The sequence below is a fragment of the Pangasianodon hypophthalmus genome, chromosome 27 (assembly GCF_027358585.1).
Source record: "Pangasianodon hypophthalmus isolate fPanHyp1 chromosome 27, fPanHyp1.pri, whole genome shotgun sequence".
In the NCBI taxonomy this organism is placed as follows: Eukaryota; Metazoa; Chordata; class Actinopteri; order Siluriformes; family Pangasiidae; genus Pangasianodon; species Pangasianodon hypophthalmus.
In genome coordinates, this window is record NC_069736.1 from 2486224 (window position 1) to 2505762 (window position 19539).

The 19539-nt window shown below is 37.3% G+C and overlaps 1 protein-coding gene across 3 annotated transcripts in view; it reads left to right on the forward strand.

Annotated features, from left to right (window-relative positions):
- LOC113531323 (astrotactin-2) overlaps positions 1-19539 on the forward strand; it is a 371532-nt gene that overhangs the window by 87765 nt on the left and 264228 nt on the right. For all 3 annotated transcript variants that reach the window (XM_026921980.3, XM_053230640.1, XM_053230641.1), the window contains one exon: positions 4750-4937. In XM_026921980.3, the coding sequence (XP_026777781.1) occupies positions 4750-4937 (188 nt within the window). The remainder of the gene's footprint in view (positions 1-4749; positions 4938-19539) is intronic.

The window sequence follows — 19539 nt, forward strand, 5'->3', positions numbered from 1 at the left end:
TATCCATCTATCTGTCAAACACACTTGTCTCACACCGATTTTCTAACAATTCACAAAGCTCACTTTGTTTGAAAACTCATCTAGATTAAGGTTAGAGTTAAGGGCATTTTATTATTATTATTATTATTATTATTGTTATTATTATTATTGTACATTTTAAAATTTTTACTATATAAATTTTTAAAAAATCTTATGAATTTATCATAATACACTACATTATAAGTAAAGTTTAAAAGGTTTAGGTCCAGAGAGGAAAAAAAAAAAAGTTCTGTTGTTTCTCATTTGTAGCGAGTGCTTTGAATGAAAATATTAGAAAAGTGTTTATGGAAGACATAACTGAACATAAGTACAATTCATTTATTTAAACTATTAATTTTCAGTTCTACTACAGTAAAGTATTACCTGAAATGATGATTATTTAATTACTTTATAACTGTGGTGGTTAATTACAATGTTGGGTTTTGTCATTATGTTCCAGCTCATGAATCGCTTGATAGCTGATGAGTCGAATCAGATCAAACACACACGGACACTTCAGTCTTTACTCCAAATGATGCCAAAACTTTTGTTTGGGAATTTGACTCATAATAGCTGAGTTTCACAAAAACAATGAATCATTTGAGGACACGCACGCGCACACACACGTCTGCTGACTCCAGCTTTAAAAATAAAGGAGTCGTTGCTCAGCGTCTGTTATAGATTTATGTTTAGAGACTTTTGAACGCCTGAAAGAAATCCATTTCTCAAAACACACAGCAGCTGAAGAGCAACCTGTTAAAGGAGTCAGAAAACAGAGGTGGACTTTAATTCTTGTTTCATTTTTCCCCACTATTCTTTAATTCTTTGTTTAAAAAAATGTGATGTTCAATAAGAACAACACTAGAGAAACAATAGCTTTTAATATTATTACTATATATATATATATACATATATATATATATATATATATATATATATATATATATATATATATATATATATTGTTCTCCTACTGTATATTTTGTCTTCATTGATGATGCTTAATACTGTGATCCATATACTGCATTGTAAAAATGTCTTTAAGTATCATGATATGGTTCTAGATTTGGGCTCTTAGCTTCCTACTGGAAGTTTTTGTTGGGTTCTGTATAGGGTTCATCAGGAAGATGACGAGAAAAGACCTAATACGGACTCTAGTTTTAACCTGATTTTCTAAGAGTGTAATAATTTAGACAAAATCTTACATCAAGAGCCATAAAGGTTCATTGGTTCCCTCTGTTCTGGGAACCCTTAAGGTTCTATGTAGATTTCTAGAGCTTTGGGTTTCAAGTAGAATCCTTAACTATCCAAAAAAGCCTGAATGAAAAGTTATTTGTCAAGAGAGTGACCTTAAGCCTCTGTAACTTTAAGTGTTCCTTTGATGGTTAACCAGTTCTGGTTTTATGCAGTTGTTCTGCTTAGAACCTTTCCTGAAGGGAAATCCTCTGTAGTGAGGTTCTACAGAGAAACTTCAAGGCTTCTCCCAGAGCAAGAAACCAACTAATTAAGGTTGCCAGATAGATCTTTTCCCCTATGATATAGTACAGGCTAATTATGAGATAGTAATCTTATTAAGGTTCTACTGTATGTAGAATCCTATAGTATAGGGTTTCCCCAATGAAAGGGGTCCATGTAGAACCCTTAACTATCCAAAGAACCCTTGAAGAACCACTGAAAGATTCTTTTTAAGAGTTTAATCTTAAACCTTTGCAACTTCAAAGATTCCTCTCTGATGTCTAACAGTTGTAGATTTCTGGAGGGGTTCTGCTTGGAGCTCATTCTGGAAGGTAAATCCACTGTTGTAAAGTTTCCAGAAAAAAAAAAAAAAAAGTTTGACAGATCTATTTTTCCCTTTCAGATGGTACACTTAGGAGTCTTACTAAATGTAGACTCTTAGAGATTAGAGTTTCTCTATCAGAATGTATTCCATGTAGAACCTTTAGCTGTCTAAAGAACCCTTGAAGAACCTCAGAAAGCTTTTTTTATTTAAAATTGTAACCTTAAGTCTTTGTGACTTCAGAGGTTCCTCTCTGATGGTTCAAAGTTCTGGCTTTCTGGAGGGGTTCTACTTGGTATCTTTTCTAGTAGGGAAACCATTTGTTGTAAGCTTCTAAAGAGAAACTTTAAGAGTTCTCTCAGATTGACAAACCAATTAATTAAGATTGCCAGATGGATTTTCTCCTAGGAGATACTACAGTCTTATTAAATGATTAAATGAAGTACTGTTTTACTAATGTTCTATCAAAATATTCAATGGTTCTACTTGGAACCTTTTCTGGAAAGGAAATCCTCTGTTGTAGGGTTCTATAGAGAAACATCAAGGGTTCCCCGAGAGTTTCGTCTAGCACCGTGAAGGTTTCTTAGGTTTGTACTGATCAGAATCACCTCCTTTTTCCCTAAGGCAGCGCTCTTTCACTCTCCTATCTCAGGAACTATCACAACCACATTTCCCAAAGGTCATGGTAACTCGGCAGGATGGTTGGGTTGATCGGAGAACAGTGCTGTGTCCTCGATAACCATCTTCCTACCCTTTTATCAGTGCTTGCTGCGAGTCTGATCATGTGTGCTTTGTTCCCGCCCCTCAAGGTCCTTCTACCTCAAGTCCACTTAATGTGGATTTACTTGCACAACCTTCCTCCTGATGTGAAGTTAGCACTACTGCGACAGAGTTCTTAGCAATTCACTAATAGGTTTTAGGGAGTGATTTGTTGAGGAAAGCTAAATCTCACTGAACTCGGCATCTTTCCTGCATGGATAATGATAATGAGTCTGGTTTGATGGGTCATGCTAACTTTGGCTATGTGCATTGCTTCTTTGTATTGATTTGACTGATTAATAATGAAGCCATTGATGTAATTAAGGCTGTTTACTCAGTTTGGGCTTTATTGTTGAAGCTCCACTTTAACCAGGTTTTTGGTGAGCAAGCAAGTAATGTCTTTCCAGTTCCTTTGTGATTCATGCTGATGCTGTACTGGAGGTTTCTGATGCTGTGGATGCACCCACACGGATACCCTAAAGATCTGCAAGTCTAAACCTTGCATCAGTGGATAGTTTCATCTGAATACTGTAGATTTGTACCAAAAACTTCTACTATAATCATAAAAGACTATCCTTTGCTCATCTTAGGGCTCTTTATGAATAGAAAGTGCAGTATTCTTTTTTGGCAAGAAAACTTGCCAGGAAGGGACTATCCCATCGATACAGGGATCCTGTGATACACAAAAAAGTCAGGAGGTTTTTACTTTCATGCATTGCGGGTGTGACCATGAGTGGCACGAGTATGAAACTTGCCAAACACCGAAGAACAAAGACCATGTTCATTAAGATAAACATGAGCCGGTCCTTACTAACTTCTTGTCAGAGTTGCAGTGGTTTAAATTTGGCTTCTAGTTTGTTTATATTTTAGGAAATAGAACCAACTAAATTTGCTAGACCATATTGTGGGTGGGTACAAACAAATATACCAAACAAATATATAGTAATGATTTATAATCCCACTGTCTGCTGTGCTCGGCAATGCATGGTTGATGAAGAAGCCCACTGGGTACCAGTCAGGGGCAAGAGAGGCAAGACAAAAGGAAACACCATGCCAGGGTCTGAGTGGCACCTTGTCGTACGTAGTGGCTTTTTTTTTTTGATGCTGATGGGGTATGATTTCATTAAAATGCAAATCTTAAGAAGATTTTTCAAAAGGTCAGCAAAATTGTTTTTTTTTTATGCTAAATGCTCTGAATAAGATGCTAGCGTATTATTGATTATTATTATTAGAGCCAAAAGTGGACATATTTGCTGATTCTCAAAATTTGGGATTTTGCTTGAATTATGGCCAGAGTCAAGAACAGAAAGAAATTTCACAGACAAAAGTTAAAACACTGCACTCTTAAAGGCTCCTTTGCTCGTCCTTCTGGGGATCCCTTAATCATTCATTTATAAAACCCTACAACAGAGCAACAGAGGATTTTCTTATCAGACAGTGCTCCAAGAGTGTACAGAACACGTTTCTAATAATCCCACTATCCAGTATCCTCCAGAAGAAGATGGGTTCCCTCTGGTTTCTCCATCATCTCAGGGAGTTTTTCCTTCAGCATTGTCTTTCATTAGGGATCTAAATCTAAACATCTAAAGATACTGATTTCTGTTGAGCTGCTTTGCAACAAAATCTATTGTTAATAACGCTACACAAATAAAATTGGATTGAACTGAATTAAATAAATGTCTTCCATTTCATTGACAGTATTTGGTGCCAGTGCAATTTCAAAGTTCGTTTAACAGTGTCACCTTGGAGTTAATGATATTAAGACGACTTTTGCTTTTGCAAAGAGCATTCACTGGCTAATAGGCTTTTGATTAACTATTGATAAACTGGCAACCAAAGCTAATCCTGTCTTAAGTGTCATCCCTAAAAATGGACACAGACGTGCATCTGGGTATCATATCATTTATGTAGGTGTCCCTTGGAACGTTTGGAAACTGCATAATAAACATGTGCTGATGTGTCTGTTTGGGGAAAAAAATGAAAATTGATTGCTCGGAGTTGAGGAAACATCTGTGTTTTCAACGTTCAAAATGATGAGTGACAAGCTTTCCGATGCTAATCTGCACGGCACTGCGAGGAAACAACCTCACTTATTAATCAGTCTCAGCATTATCGAAATCAAATTCATTTGAGATCATTAACGGCAATGCATCACGGAGTTCACGCTTGCTTTCTCTCTGTGTTTTCCCATACAGAAATGTCGGGGACAGGTGCCGATATCTCCCAGGTGCACTGGAAGCAGCAGTGGCTGGAGAACGGGACACTCTTCTTCCACGTGTCCATGAGCAGTTCGGAGCAGCTGTTTCAGGCCACACAGCCCACGGAGCGAGAGCCATCGCAGGGCCTGCATGAGCATGTGCACCTGCTTCACATCTCCGTCATGGTAAGTGCTCTCAGCTGCCGTGCATCCTGGCCAAAGCTAACTAATTAGCTAAAATGGTAGGCTAAACATTAGCTTCTAATGTGTGAGTTTCAAAACAAAGCAGATGAACACCAAACGTGCCTTGAATTCTACGCTGTTAGACAAAAAAAATGGGTTCATACCCTCTGCTAGAGTCGTGCATCTTTAAAGGTTTCCCCAGCAGAACAAACCAAAGAACCATTTGGACTTCTGAATGTAACCTAAGGTTCTGTCAAAAGTTCTGTGGTTAGGTAAGGATTTTTAGCGTACTAAAGGGGTTTTACTTGGAACCCTTTCTGAAAGGGAAGCCCTTTACACTGAACCTTTTAAGGATGAACTTTAGGGTGTTAAATGGATGGAAGCTAATTTTACAATAGTGTATGAATGACGTACGGTGATACAGTTAAAAAGTGTTTGTTCCTCAGTGGTTTTTTGGTTAGGTAACTTTTACCAGCTTTATAAAGGAGCTCTATTTGGAACCCTCTTTGAAAGGGAAACAAATTGTTTAGAGTTCCCTTAGAGGGTCAAACCAAAGAACCCTTTGGTCCTCTAGATAGAACCTTATTTTCTCATAGTTTCTGAGCGATATAGGAGTATAGGAGTGTTCCTCAAAGGTTCTTTGATTAGGTAAGGTTTCCCAGCACCCTAAAGTGCTTGGAACCCTGTTTGATGCGGAAACCCACTACAAGGAAACTTTGGGTGCTAGAAAGAACCTTTTTGTGTGTTACACAAATTCCCTGGTGTCCTTGGTGTAATATTTTGCTGTTTATTTGATTTAAATGATTTTTGATGGAAAAATTTACCTCATACCTGTACATCATATGGCAGATAAACCATTGCATGTACAATATCTGCTTTCTATTCAGTACCTCAGCGATCACATATTATCACTGCTTTCTCAAATTCTAAACTCTGTCCTTCAATAATGAGATGAACTAAACCCAAATAGGAACTGTTAACATGTCTCGAAATGACCACATCTCCAGTAGACTATTAGCCAGGCTAAGGCATTGCATCCACTTGGTGCATGCATCCGCTCGGGATATCCTCTGATTGACACCTGGGCTGTACAAATGATGTCCACTTGGGTAAGTGGCAATGGGCAAATGAGGAAGAGGCCCATCAGGTGCATGTCTGTGTGTGGGTGAGAGGCCCAAGACGTGCTCTGGCGTTTCGAATGAGCATCATTAACTGTAATACTGTCAGCTCAGTGACAGATGCGAGGTTCGCTCTCTCTATTCTTCCGTCAGTGAGTTGTCGCTCATTCTCCTCCTCCTTCTAGTTCACGATCTGCAGCTTGATAATCGACACTCAGGGGCAGAGCTGCTGTCTTGGAGATGTGTCTGTGTGTGATGTGCTTCTGTATTTAGTGAATAAGGATGTGTAAGAGAAAAACTCTGAGCTTTAGCTTTTAAACAGCAAAGTCAGCATCACTAACCTCAGTGTGTTTGTGATGGAACTCGGTACTTAATGAACACAAAGTGTAGAGCAATAATAGTTTAATATGGCAATACTCACATTATATACTTGTTATTTTGTTCCAAATTAAGGTGCAGCACTTTTTTCTGTATTTTTTCCTGCAACTTTATGTAAACTAGAATCGATTGTCCTTGATATACAATATTAACATGCATTTTCAGAGATTTGGTAGCAAGCTTGCTAACATGAGCCCACTTGACAGGATTTAATGCTAACCAGCTACGTGTCTGGATTTCTGAGATGATTTTAGGTCATATTCATAAATGTTAAAGGTCTTCACTGCTAGCTGGCTAGCTAGCTACCATGAGTTTACTTGACAGGATTTAACACCAGCAGGATAGTTAAGACTATTTGACCAGGTTTTTGGGTCATTTTCATAAATATACATAATCTTGTCTGCTAATACAAGCCTGTTAGCTAACACAAGCTAACCTGACAGGAATTTTGTGTAGCTTTTTAAGTCATATTTATAAATGTTAAAAGTCTTCACCGCTAGACAGCTAGCTAACATGAGCCCACTTGACAGGATTTAACACTAGGCAGCTAATTAAGCCAAACTGACAGGATTTATGAGAGGATTTTAGGTGATTTTCATAAATATACATAATCTTCACTAATATGATATTAGATGGCACATTTAATCTAGTTTGTGGAAACATTTGGAAGTGGAGAGTGTAGGTCAGGGACTGCAGAAAGCCCAGGAGCAAGACCCTATGATATAAACTGCTAAACTGTATTTGGGTTGTACTCAGCTTCCCCTGTAGTCAATTGATAAAATGACTTGGGGAATTAATACATCAATTTGTGTGATAGAGTGATGAGAACATTGATGAGTGCCATTTTTTGCTCTACATTTTCTCAGTACCTGCTGTAGGTTATTTTAGTTAATTGTATTTATTTGTCATTTGTTTAAGGACCAAAGCTACACGTACAGAGCTTTAATTTGAGACGTTGGTACTACTTTATTGTTTGTGTTTGCTTGGACTTCCTTTATTGATTCTGCAGTATAGGGTGATTCTCACTCGGCCACTTGTTCCCCTTGTCAGAAGCATATAAAAGGAGAATTTAAGACCCCAGGGAGACCAGTTACCTTTAATAGATCTGCGCCTGATTGGCCCGTGCTGTAGTCTCCCAGGCAACAAGGCCTTCTGGTTTTATTCATGCGCACATTATGAATATGAAGTGTTTATTGCTCGGGTACGTCTCAGGTATACGGGAGGAAGAATCTCTTCTCTACGATGCATTGATAATGTATTTGGGATTCTCAGCCTAGCAATATTGTATATTATGCTCCTGTTAAAGCTCTGGGAGGAGGAGATTAATGTGCCTTTCGATCATTTGGATGATCCTTCATTTGAAACACAGATGCATGGATTGTGCAGAGCATTAGAACCATATTACAGTCACAGTCCACTATTCATTTCATTGCTACGCCAAACACTACACTATAATACATTTCCTGAATATTTATACATATTACAAATCCGTTTAAAATATGCTTTGTCTAGTTATGTTCATTTGAGGGTTAGAGGTGCAGCTCAGATTATGACTAGTCCTCTTTATAATTGCCTAATTCATTATAAATAAAGACAGGTTGTATTATGTAAGGAATAAAACACTCCATATGGTACAGTTAAAATAAAATGATCAACAGCGGGGTGGTGTGATGAAGCTGAGTTACCATGACCACCCCAAAATCATTGTTTTATCCTTCTTAAACCACAGCAAATTGGCGATTATTACAATTTGTTATTTATTAAAGAAGGACACATACAACTTTTTCTAATCTGTTTATAGTTACATTTAATGTTGGGGAACGTCCATAAAACAGATTTTGTTTTGTTTTACCGTTTTCTTGACCATAGATAGATCTTAAAATTAAAGGGGTTATAGATGTTAATTAAGAATTATGCCCATTTTTAACCTGAATTACTAAGTGGTAAATTTACAAATTGTGTATTTTATTCTTTAAATTCTTTCAGGGACAGAAAAGTGTTGGCATCATAAAATATACAAGCCAATCAGCATGTAGTATGCAAATTAATTTTATGAGATGGGAATTTGCCAGAGGAAGGATTTTGCATTTTGTAATTTGCATTTTGGATGCAGATTTGCTCATATATTTTATGATGTGGCAATATTTTTGTCACATGTTCAATAGTAACCCAGATTAATAAATAAATAAAAAAATAATAGCCTCAAAACTTGCTACTGGATACGCAACAGAAAAGTGTTGCAACATCATAAAATATACGAGCCAGTCAAGATCCAATATGCAAATCCAGGCTAAGTAATGCTTACTTACTTACTTACTGTTTACCAGAGTAAGAAGGCGGTAAATCTGTGGTTGTAATTTCCATATTCATAGAATCTTGATTTCTTAATATGGCTTTTTTGTGTAACAGCAACGTCAAGCATTTTTTCCAAACTAGACGAAGAAAACATATTTTTCTCTAAAGAGAAAGAAAGAGATTTCAGGTGGACTAAAATCAATTGCTCCCAGAGCAGTTGAGTTGAAATTATGATTTGAAAAGGTGACTTTGAACTTTTGTATAAATGTTTGCATTCATCATTATTTTAAAATGGAGCAAAACACTTTTTTATATTGCAAGTGCATTTTAAATGCCAAATATGAATTACACAGTATTTAACATGGAATAGCAAATATTAGCAGTGTATGAATGATGTTTTATGTATACAGAATTTGGAAATGTTGCAGACAATGCTTTGCATAACAAGCTCGTAGGGCTGCATTACGCATCATTACATGGGGAGAACAAAACAGAGGGTGGCTCGAATTATTCTGCTTTAATTGGCACACTTGCCAGTCTTGCCGCGCAAACACTAGCGTGCCGGGATAATGATGGCTCCGTAGGTTACAATTTTGCCCCCACTGTTTCTTGGAGGAGCGGCCCGGCTGAACGATGATGGCTGCAGGTTCAGATAATGAGTTTTAAAGCTGTGAGTTGTTCGACATGCACGTAGAGAAAAATAAAAATTATTGAAATGTGTAACGGGAGGGAGGACGAGGAAAATGAGCCGAGGTGGGCTAGGAGCTGGAGCTCTCTCAGTGCCGTGTTTATTCCACTAGGCATTTCTAATAGGTTGGAAAGTAAATATATGGATTTGTATGCACAGGAAGAAGATGGAGGCATGCAGAAGAGTTCAAGGCTTCAAGATTACATCTGGTGGAACTTGAACACAGCTACAGGGGATAGTTATAACTTATTTATAAGCAACAACTTGCACAAGCATATTAGCTTTCATCGCATAGTGGCATGAGTTACCACGATGTGCCATTACTTTATTTGTGAGGTTTATAACTCCTATAAAACAAACCAAAAAAAAATAATAAAATACAAATTTCAAATAAAGATTGTTACAAAAATTTCATAACACCATAATGACAGTTAGGTATATTTCATGTAGCCCTAAAGCAGATGACAGATCAAGGTTATAAAGGCTCATTACTCTGGCATTATCTGTCATGAAGCTTGATGTTGACATAAGTTGACATAACACTTGCATAATCTCTTGTTGGCAACTGATAGAAACATATAAAAATATTCATAAAGGCTCATTTCACCAGGTCAGAACTGAGCTTATATAGTCTAGGATAAGTCAGCCCGGGAAGTGTCATAACATAAGCTTATGTCAATTGACATAGCTGTTATGTCAACTTGAGATAAAATTGTAGGAACAAAAGCAGCATGAGAAGTGCTTGGTGAAATGAGCCTTAATGAATGTTTCTGTATGTTTCTGTATATCAGGTGCCAGGAAGAGGTTATGTAAATGTCATGTAGGTGGTACGTCGCCTTATGACCACCGCTAGTGGGGCAAACAGCAATGCTAGGAAGTGGTTTGTTTTAGATTTTATTTCGTTTACAAATTATGTAACAAATTGAGTAGCTAGTCATTAGTGTGCAAGCACCAGAAGAGCATCTGTTCTCATTAAAAAAAAATCCTTCAAACTTTGTGAAACTGTATGAAAGTTTATAATCTGTTAGGATTTTAAAAGTCATGTTGTGTATCTAAGGCATTCGCTGCTTGTTTATGAGGACTGGTCCAACGCATCCAGGCCCTGAGGCGCTTTACAGCACGAGTCTTGCCTGGTCGTCTTTGCATAATCGTTCAGAGCAACCTGACGTTCCGTATGTGTGATGCTCTGGCTGTTTCTGCGACGTTGCCTCAGGGGTCTCGGCATGCACCATTGATTCAGCATCTCATCTCGCTTGCTGGATATCAAACACCACTTTCAGTGGCAGCATGAGGGACTCTCTGAAACTTCCACTGTTCGTCGCTCTGATGTTCTATTTACAGCTACAGTAAAACTCTGGCTCAGCGTATGAGGGGAAAGAGGGAAAAAAATGGAAATCAATTCTCAGAGCAGCAGCATGCTGGGAAAGTGACCTATGTTAATTAAGCAGCAGGTTGCAGAATCGAATGTAATATTTACTGTAATGTTGATGCAGAGGGAAATTAGTAAATACAGTATTACTGGGTGAAGTAGTTGCCTGAGGAAACGCAGTCTGTTTATCCATCAGTTATAATTAATGAGGTACAAGTTCCATGTGTTAATATTGAAGATGAAAAATACTGAAGTGAAAACCAGAAATGCTGCTATGTGTATTTATGAAGTATATATTTATCTGATGCCACATAAGATATAACTGGTCAATTTTCTGTACCAGCAGAACTGACAGAAGTATGACAACATGCATAGGGACTAATATAGCAGATGGTCTACATTAAAAAAAAGAAACAGATTGTCAAAACAAAAATCATTGATATAGTGAGGTCTTCTGTAAGAAAACATTGATTTAACAGTTATAGAAGGAGTCTCAGTTGGTTACAGGTCCAGGTAAGGCTGTAAGTTTCTGACACAGGAACGTTGCACTTTCCGGTTTCTCTGTTGCATGGCATTTGCATCTTTTTAACTTCAAAAGAGAAAAAAAAGACAAGCTAATGAGGGAATGACTTTATGTTTAGCAGACATTAATATGTAAATGTAACTATAAACTGATAAAAAGTATGACCGTAATGTAATCGTGGGCAAGTTGCTGTGGTGTAAGAGGAATAAAATACATCAGCATCTCGTGTTATAGCAAAATGATCAACTTCAGTGTGATAACAGCAACTCAGCTTCATCACGCCACCTGTCATAATAACAGCGCGACACAGAGCACTTTATTCCTTACACAGTCACATGAAAAAAGCAAATCATTTAAAAAAATGTAACAAACAAACAAATAAATTATATTAAAATAAATAATTTATTGTTCTGAGTAACACTGGACATGTTTGATGTTAAATCTCTCTCTCTCTCTCTCTCTCTCTCATATGTATATATATAAAAAATCTTATTTCTCAGAAAGTTGTATGCGTATTGCAACATAATTTATCACAGTATGTAACTACTATTTCTCTATTTCTCTAAATAAATACATCCAGTACATTCTGGCAGCGGAGCACGGAAAGCTAGCGGACTTGACGCGAGAATATCACTGCCTCTGACCGTTCAGCCCTTCAACATGTATCTTATCAGTTCTTAGATGTAGGACTCAGAGCTATGAAACGACAAATAAATACACAGTGCGTGTAGTAGGAGACAGAAATCTGTTCAGAATCTGAGCTCTGTGTTTCTGAGAGACAGACTACAAGCAGCGTACGAGCCAATAAGAAATTACAGGCCTTCAGACAACGTTGCAGAGGAGCGCACCAGATTTACAGACCGAGCTGACAGCGTTGCCGGGAAAAAAAAAAAAAGTTCCAGGTTCATCCAGAGGACAGGACAGGTAGAGTTCCTAACACAGAAACCCAGCTCCTTACCTGGCAGGCTGCCAGAGAAATGTAACTCGCAGAATCTCCCTTTATTCACAAAGCCACTTCTTTGCATATCTTAAGTGTGTCTCTGTGGAAGACTAATCGTGGGGAGACAAAGATACTGCCAATTAGGAATTAATTAGCGCAGACCAATTCTTCTGCCTCCTGATGAATCTTTTTGGAGTTTATGTCACACAGTCTGCTTGAGCATAATGGGAGCTTGACAGTGTCTGTCAGCTGGAATGAACTTTTATCACGATGACGGACTGACTGGTGGAAAAATGTGGAAGCGTGCTAAAGATTTTTGTGTTTAAGAGAAGTTAATTTTTTCTCTCTTTTTTCTTCTTTTTAATTTTTCTTCTGCTGCTTTTTTTGTCTTTCTCATCTCCTTTATCCTCTCCATGTTTAATAGTTCATTAAAATGTAATTTTACGCAAACTGCAAAAATTTTATTAATATTAAAAATGAATCCCTTCATGACACCTGACATAAGCCTACATAAACCTTTATAAAGGCTTATTCCAACAGGCATATTCTGACATAGAGAAAATGCATTGTAACAAATTCTCTGACTCTTATGCCGGGTGCACTTGATAGTCCTGCTTATAAGATTTGTATGAATGCCTATGTGCATGCTGTGACACTGTAATAACACACTTAGTATGTATATTTTTGATGTTTGACATCACATTACAGTTACGTGACTTTGACATACCACAAAAGGCATCTGTCATGAGTTTTAAAGGTTATAAAGCCTGGAAAGTGTCATAACACAGCCTTATGTCAACATCACTTGACTTGGGTGTCATGTCCCCATTACAGCTGGCTGAAGCTGTCTTTATGTGAGGTGCAGGTTTAGGTGTAGGCTATGTAGGTCTATCTCTGTTGTCATTTAGGGCTTATGTAAGTGTTATGTAGCCCTATGAACACTCATGTTAAGTAAAGTCTTATGATACAACATTGAAGTAGATTTGTCTTGCGTATTAAGGTTATTTTGCTCATGAACTACACAGTCCTCGCTAGGTCTTGTTGCTAAATCAGCATGTATGTTTTTTTTTTTTTTTTTAAGACTGAAGGTTGATGGTCATAGGACTACATGACACCTACATATTCCCTTCATGCCAACAGCCACAAACTTACATAAACATGTATAAAGGCTTATTTCAGTAGGTGTCAGCTGTCATAATGACTGCTGTGGTAATGTTTGTCATGTTGACATAACACCCAAATCGAGTGATGTTGACATAAGGGTATGACATAAGGTGTTGTGCAGCTTTATAACTTTTAAAAGTACCGGGAGCTGACTTTGTTATGTCAGAACCACATAATAATGATGTAACATCAGAATTCAAAACCAACCTAATTAACAGCACATACTGAAATAAGACTTTATGTTTGTTTAGGTTTGTGTCTGTTGTCATAAAGGGTCTGTGTAGCCCTATGATGAAAGCAATACATCGGTTTAATAGCTTGACTGTGTGAAGAGTTGTTTGTTATTAATTTGGGGTATATTTTGCTGTTAAAGTTTGAACTCGCTCGTCGTTGCCTGACCAGCACCAGTCATCAGCTCGCAGTGTCTTAGAGAGAGAGAGAAAAAAGAGTTTCGCTAGTCCATGACTCACTTACAGCACGTTCTTCACATACTTCCAAATGGCTTCGAATCACTCAGCCAAGTTTCTCCATCTCCATCACTGCTCTGATTCTCCGTTTCAGAAAATAACCCCAAAATGACACCATATGACTGGTTTGTAAGAAATGACTGAAGCTCCATCTGAAAGAGTCATTTGGCATTTTTCATTACACATACCACACAAACTGCGCTCGTGTGTGTGTGTGTGTGTGTGTGTGAGTGAGGCTGGTTAAAATACCGTGTCTCTTTTCTACAGTACAGTAGAGCAGTCAGAATAAATCTTTCACTGTTGAAGTTCTTTTACAATATTGATAATATTAACATGTTCTAAGGAAATTACAAAAATTACATTTAACCTTTTAAATCTGAATTTCTGGATTGGATTGGATAACAGTAATGATGTCATACTAAGGCTAAGTGATATAATAATCATAAATATCAGTCCTAAGTGTCCAAATACACTTTTATCATGGATATTGGGATATCTTTTTAAAAAAAAATATATTTTTAATAATAATTACAACCTGACTGGAAACAGCTGATTTGATGTTAAAATTTTATAATTAATCTTAATTTTTTTAGATGTTTATATTATTTCCTCCTTTCAGTGTTAAGTATTATTAAATAATTTTTTTGAAAAACTTTTAAAAATGTGTTAAATATATACATTTAAGTATCAGCGCACAGTTTTTTTGTTTTTTTTTTGTTTAAAGGAACACTTCTGCATATTCTGATACATATCATAGAAATGTCTTTGAGAATCGTGATATGGTTAGATTTTTGTCACATGATTCTTGATTTTGTATTTTAGTTATGCAGCTATTCCCGAATTATACACATTTTTATTAAATAATTTTCAGGTATTTTATGTTATTAATCTCTTCCCTTTATCATTGTTATTATTTATTGCATATTTATTATTTTATTTTTTAAAATATATTTTTAAATTCTTTCACAGTTTTTGATTCACACTGTAAAGCACTTTGAGCTTTATTTTATTTATTTATTTATTTATTTATTAACTATAAAATGACTATACAATGTATCTAAAAGCAATATTATCTTAAAATACTTAATGATTCCCAGCAGACACTAAACTGAGCATGTTCTTTTGGGCACAAAGTGCACTTTGTTATTTTCACAGCACCGTTAGACTTGTACCCTATGTAGTGAGCATATACAGGGATACTGGAGACTTTTAGGATTAAAGGTGCGAAGCTGTGTCAACATGCACACTGTAAGTGCGTATGGTGTTTTAATAATAATAATAATAATAATAATAATAATAATACTAATAATAATGTGAAAGTGGCCAGCTTAAACAGTGTGTGTTCATGGATTATTCATCCCTGTATCATTGGTTAATAATCACTAGCCCAGGTGGATACAGAGATGAAAAAAAGCATCATGAAAAAACATTTTCCGTCACCAGGTTTTTGAATCCACCTGCTGTTGTCAGTGAGGCCGTGATCACTGTCTAATTGAGTTATTGCTGGTGGTGTTTACATTCTGCCTGTGCTCAATCACACGGCTTGGCTCGGTGTTGACACAAACGAGAGGTGGGTGATTGAAGGTGCGTGTGTTTGCCAAAGAACAGAAAATCAAACTGGATTTTGTAGCCGCTGGAAGATGTTTCAATGAGGCCTCATACTATAAAGTTTATCACAGCGGCGATGAGCTCGGCGTGATATAATATTTACTGTGCTGGAGGCTGAAGAGCTGAGAAAGACGACACTGTTCATTTTTTGAGTGTGTGATTGATCGATCCGATGTGCTGAATTATGGATTGTGTCGTCTAAACAAGTCCAATTGTAGTGAAGTGAACTTTAAAATAAATCAGCGGTACAGGCAGACTTGTAAAGCGAGGACGATTCCCGAGTAATGTGTGTTTACATCATGTGACGTGGAGATATTAACACCTTAAACTCTGGGCTCATTTTTCAAATCTTAAAATATTTTATTTAGTATAAATCCGCTATTAATTAATAGGAACATAAATACCAGAGTAAAGAGGATACTTCAGGGTTTAATCAGTTATTTTATTGAAATTCTAAATTGTCATTCTACATGCAGACAAATTAAAGCACAAATTCAACATAGAGTCTCTAAGGTTTTGAGCCACTAGAACAGCTTCAGTGTTCCTTGGCATTGATAGAATTGATTGGAGTCTTGGACCTGTGGTAATGATTATGGCTGTAGTCAAGACCGCCACTGTCGAGGGGTCGAGGCCAAGTCACGATCAAATGAAAGCTACACCATATGGCCAAAAGTGTGTGGACCCCTGACCATCACATCCATATGTGAACATCCCATTCCAGATTTATTCCTCCTTTGCTCTTATAATAAGCTCCACTCTTCTGGGAAGCTTTCCACTAGATGGAGCATGGCTGTGGGGATTTGTGTTCATTCAGCTACAAGAGCATTAGTGAGGTCAGGCGCTGATGTCAGGATGTCGAGGAGGTCTGGGGTTCAGCTGGTGTTCCAGTTCATCTCAAAGGTGTTCAGTGGGGTTGAGGTCAGGGCTCTGTGCAGGACACTCGAGTTCTTCCACTCCAACCTTCACACACCATGTCTTCATGGAGGTGTTGTCATGCTGGAACAGCTTTGGGCCTCTTAGTTCCAGTGAAAGGAAATTGTAATGCTACAGCATGCAAAGACATTCTATACAATTGTGTGCTACAATGCTGTGGCAACAGTTTGGGGAAGAACCACATATGGGTGTGACGGTCAGGAGTTCACATACTTTTGGCCATATATTCTAGACCAAGTGAAGATTAAGACCAAAAATCATGGAATCTGTTTCAAGTCTTCACTTAGAAAGGAGGGAATGAACATGCAATCGCATCAAAAGATTGCTTGTTCATTGTGGACAATGACGTTTCTCACCCTTTCTCACTTCGTCTTATTGGTAAAGGAGATTTTTTTTAAGCTGCCAATGTCAATAGTCTTAAATAGTTACTTGAACTTGAACCAATTATGTAGCTTCTCTCAACCAGGTGGCTTCATTCGAGCATTACACCAATGACTAGGCTGTTTTCCAGAAGTAATTATTTCTGGTCAAACAGATGCCATGCATTTGTTCAGATTTTTCATGACTGGTGTTTGATGTCTTCTTGACTTCTTCAGTGTGAAGGAAGTCATCTTCATTCTGTGTTATAATACTAGTCCTGGTTCGGACTCTCGTATGGAGTGAAACCAACATTATGCCTGTTTTTATCTGTTTTTCTGCCACATAAACAACTTTGTTTGAGACTGGACAACTCTACAAAGCTGTTTGAGCCTCTGTGATTTCAGCATATAGTTAGAGTATGTATGGCAATGCAAAACTGGAAGATACAGTATCACCTGATTTACCTGTCAGCGAGGTTAGCCCCACAACTCGTAGTGTAAAACTGAGTGACTACATTGTGTACATAGACTTTTTGGCTTGTTTATTGGTTTAAACCAAATGAACAAGTTATCTTCACCAGTTAGATTAGCTTATAATTGGCTGAATTATCCTGAATCCAGCTTTCAGCTCTCTAAAGGATCATCTACAGGTTGTAGTTTAGGAACTTCTCCAGGAACAGTGAGGCATCTGTTAAAGTGATGTGCTCTGTGATCTGGAATTATCTGAACAAATACCAAATGGAAATATTTGATTGTTTGCTGAAAGGTCTTTCTGCGATACTTTGTAGAGGTTTTGTTCACCACCAAACGTCGCTCATCTTTAATAAAGTACCCGGCCTGTCCAGAGTGGAAACAGCCGAGACACATTGAGGCACTTTTTTTTGGAACCAGAGTGTGCTGAGAATATTTTGGAGGTAAAGAAAACTGTGAAACATTTCAAAGAGCAGAACTTGAGACATTGACATTGAGGAACGAATTTTGTCTCGACTTAAGGCATCCGAAGAAAAGTAATTACACACCAAAGAATACCTGGGTCTTGGATGTAAAGATGAAGGGATAGCCTACTTTTCATCTTTATTTCCCTTGCCTTTGAGTGTTAGTGTGAACTCGAGGACTTTCTGTCTTTTTGTCCACAGATTAAATGCAGTCCCAGGCCAGAAAGCCATTCTCTTCTGCAAATCCTTTTAGACAGAGTTTGGATTTAATTGGAGTGTGGAAAACTGACCCCCTGCATTCGACAGCCGTCAACAGAAACTCTAGAAAACTTGATGAAAGTCCAAGAAGCTGAATCAGACTCCTGCGGGGTTACGTGCTATTTTCGCTAACTTTGCCTTCTCTCAAACTCTAGTTCTCGTGAGTGTGTGAAAGTAGCTGTGTTCTCTGCAGTAAAGGAACAGGTGTAAATGTCTAATTAAACATAATTAGTGTGTGCTCGGAGACTGGAGGGAGGGGGGTGGAGTTGTTCCTGGAAGCTAATCTTTTTCACACACTAATTTTGGCCATGTGTATTGCTCTGGGCTCTGAGTGCAATATGATGCAAAGTAAAATAACATTTATGCTAATATGTATATGCTAATCTGTTTTCACTTCCTGCTGTGTTCCACTCATCCATACACATTCTGACACTTGAGTTAGGGACCGAGATTTATTAGATTCTGCCGTTTTGTCTAGTTACACTGCCCATTCCATAAATATTGGAACCCTCCCTAAAAAAATAATAATAATAATAATAAATCAACTACAATTTATATAAAAAAACATATACAATAATAATATTTTAATCATTTTATTATAGCAGGCTATTTTTTTTTTTCAAAGTAGTGCCCTTTTTTCCGCAAAGCACTCATTTCAAAACTATTGGCACTCCTGCTAATATTTGCTGAAGCCTCCCCGGGTGTGATTTCCACTTGTAGGCAATCTTGTACTCGAGATTGATAAAAAGTTGCATAAAAGGCTTTTTTGAATAATTTTTCACAGTATAAAGCAGCATTGTAATTGGCGTTAATAGATCTTAGAGCTATATTAAACTTATTTGTTTCTGAATGTTCTCTCTCTCTCTTTTTTTAAAACATTTCTTTCTTTTTTTAATTAAATCCCATGTTAAAGCGTTCTACTCCCTGTCTGTCACACTGCAGCGTGGGCAACCGTACCTTAGCTTATTTAATTTAATTTCAAATGTGTATATTGCTCCTTGGCCTTAAGTAGAAGAAAAGTTAGATTTGTTTCAGAGCAGGAGTTGGAAGTGCATCTTGCTCAAGGTGCTTCTGGGAAATGAGTCCCTTGCTGTTCATTTAATTTTTAATGGACTTCTTCTTAATGCACAACAATTTATTTTCCTCCCCTCTTTCCCTGGCGTCATCCCTTCCAGGGCTTGTGTGAATATCTAAACCGGAGTGATTATATGTGAAATAACTGTGGGGCAAATTAATATTTAACAGGATTTACACCTAATTATTGAGGTATAAAATATTAAAATCAGGCTCGAGGACAGGAGCTTGGCACTATTTCAGTACAGTGCGATAAAGAATCTAATTATATTCCAGATTTAAACTTTCATAACTGTGCTCATAAAGTTGATGTAAAAAAAATCTGGACATTTCCAGTCGGAGTTGGACGTCGTAACCTGTAGCCTGACTTCTGATTAGCACACTTTCAGAGCTCTACTGGAAATATAAAGTATACAGTGGAGTATAAAGTAAAGTGTGACAGCGCTTTTCTGTGAAACAAATCATGTGAAATTTAATCTCAGGATTAAATTTAATC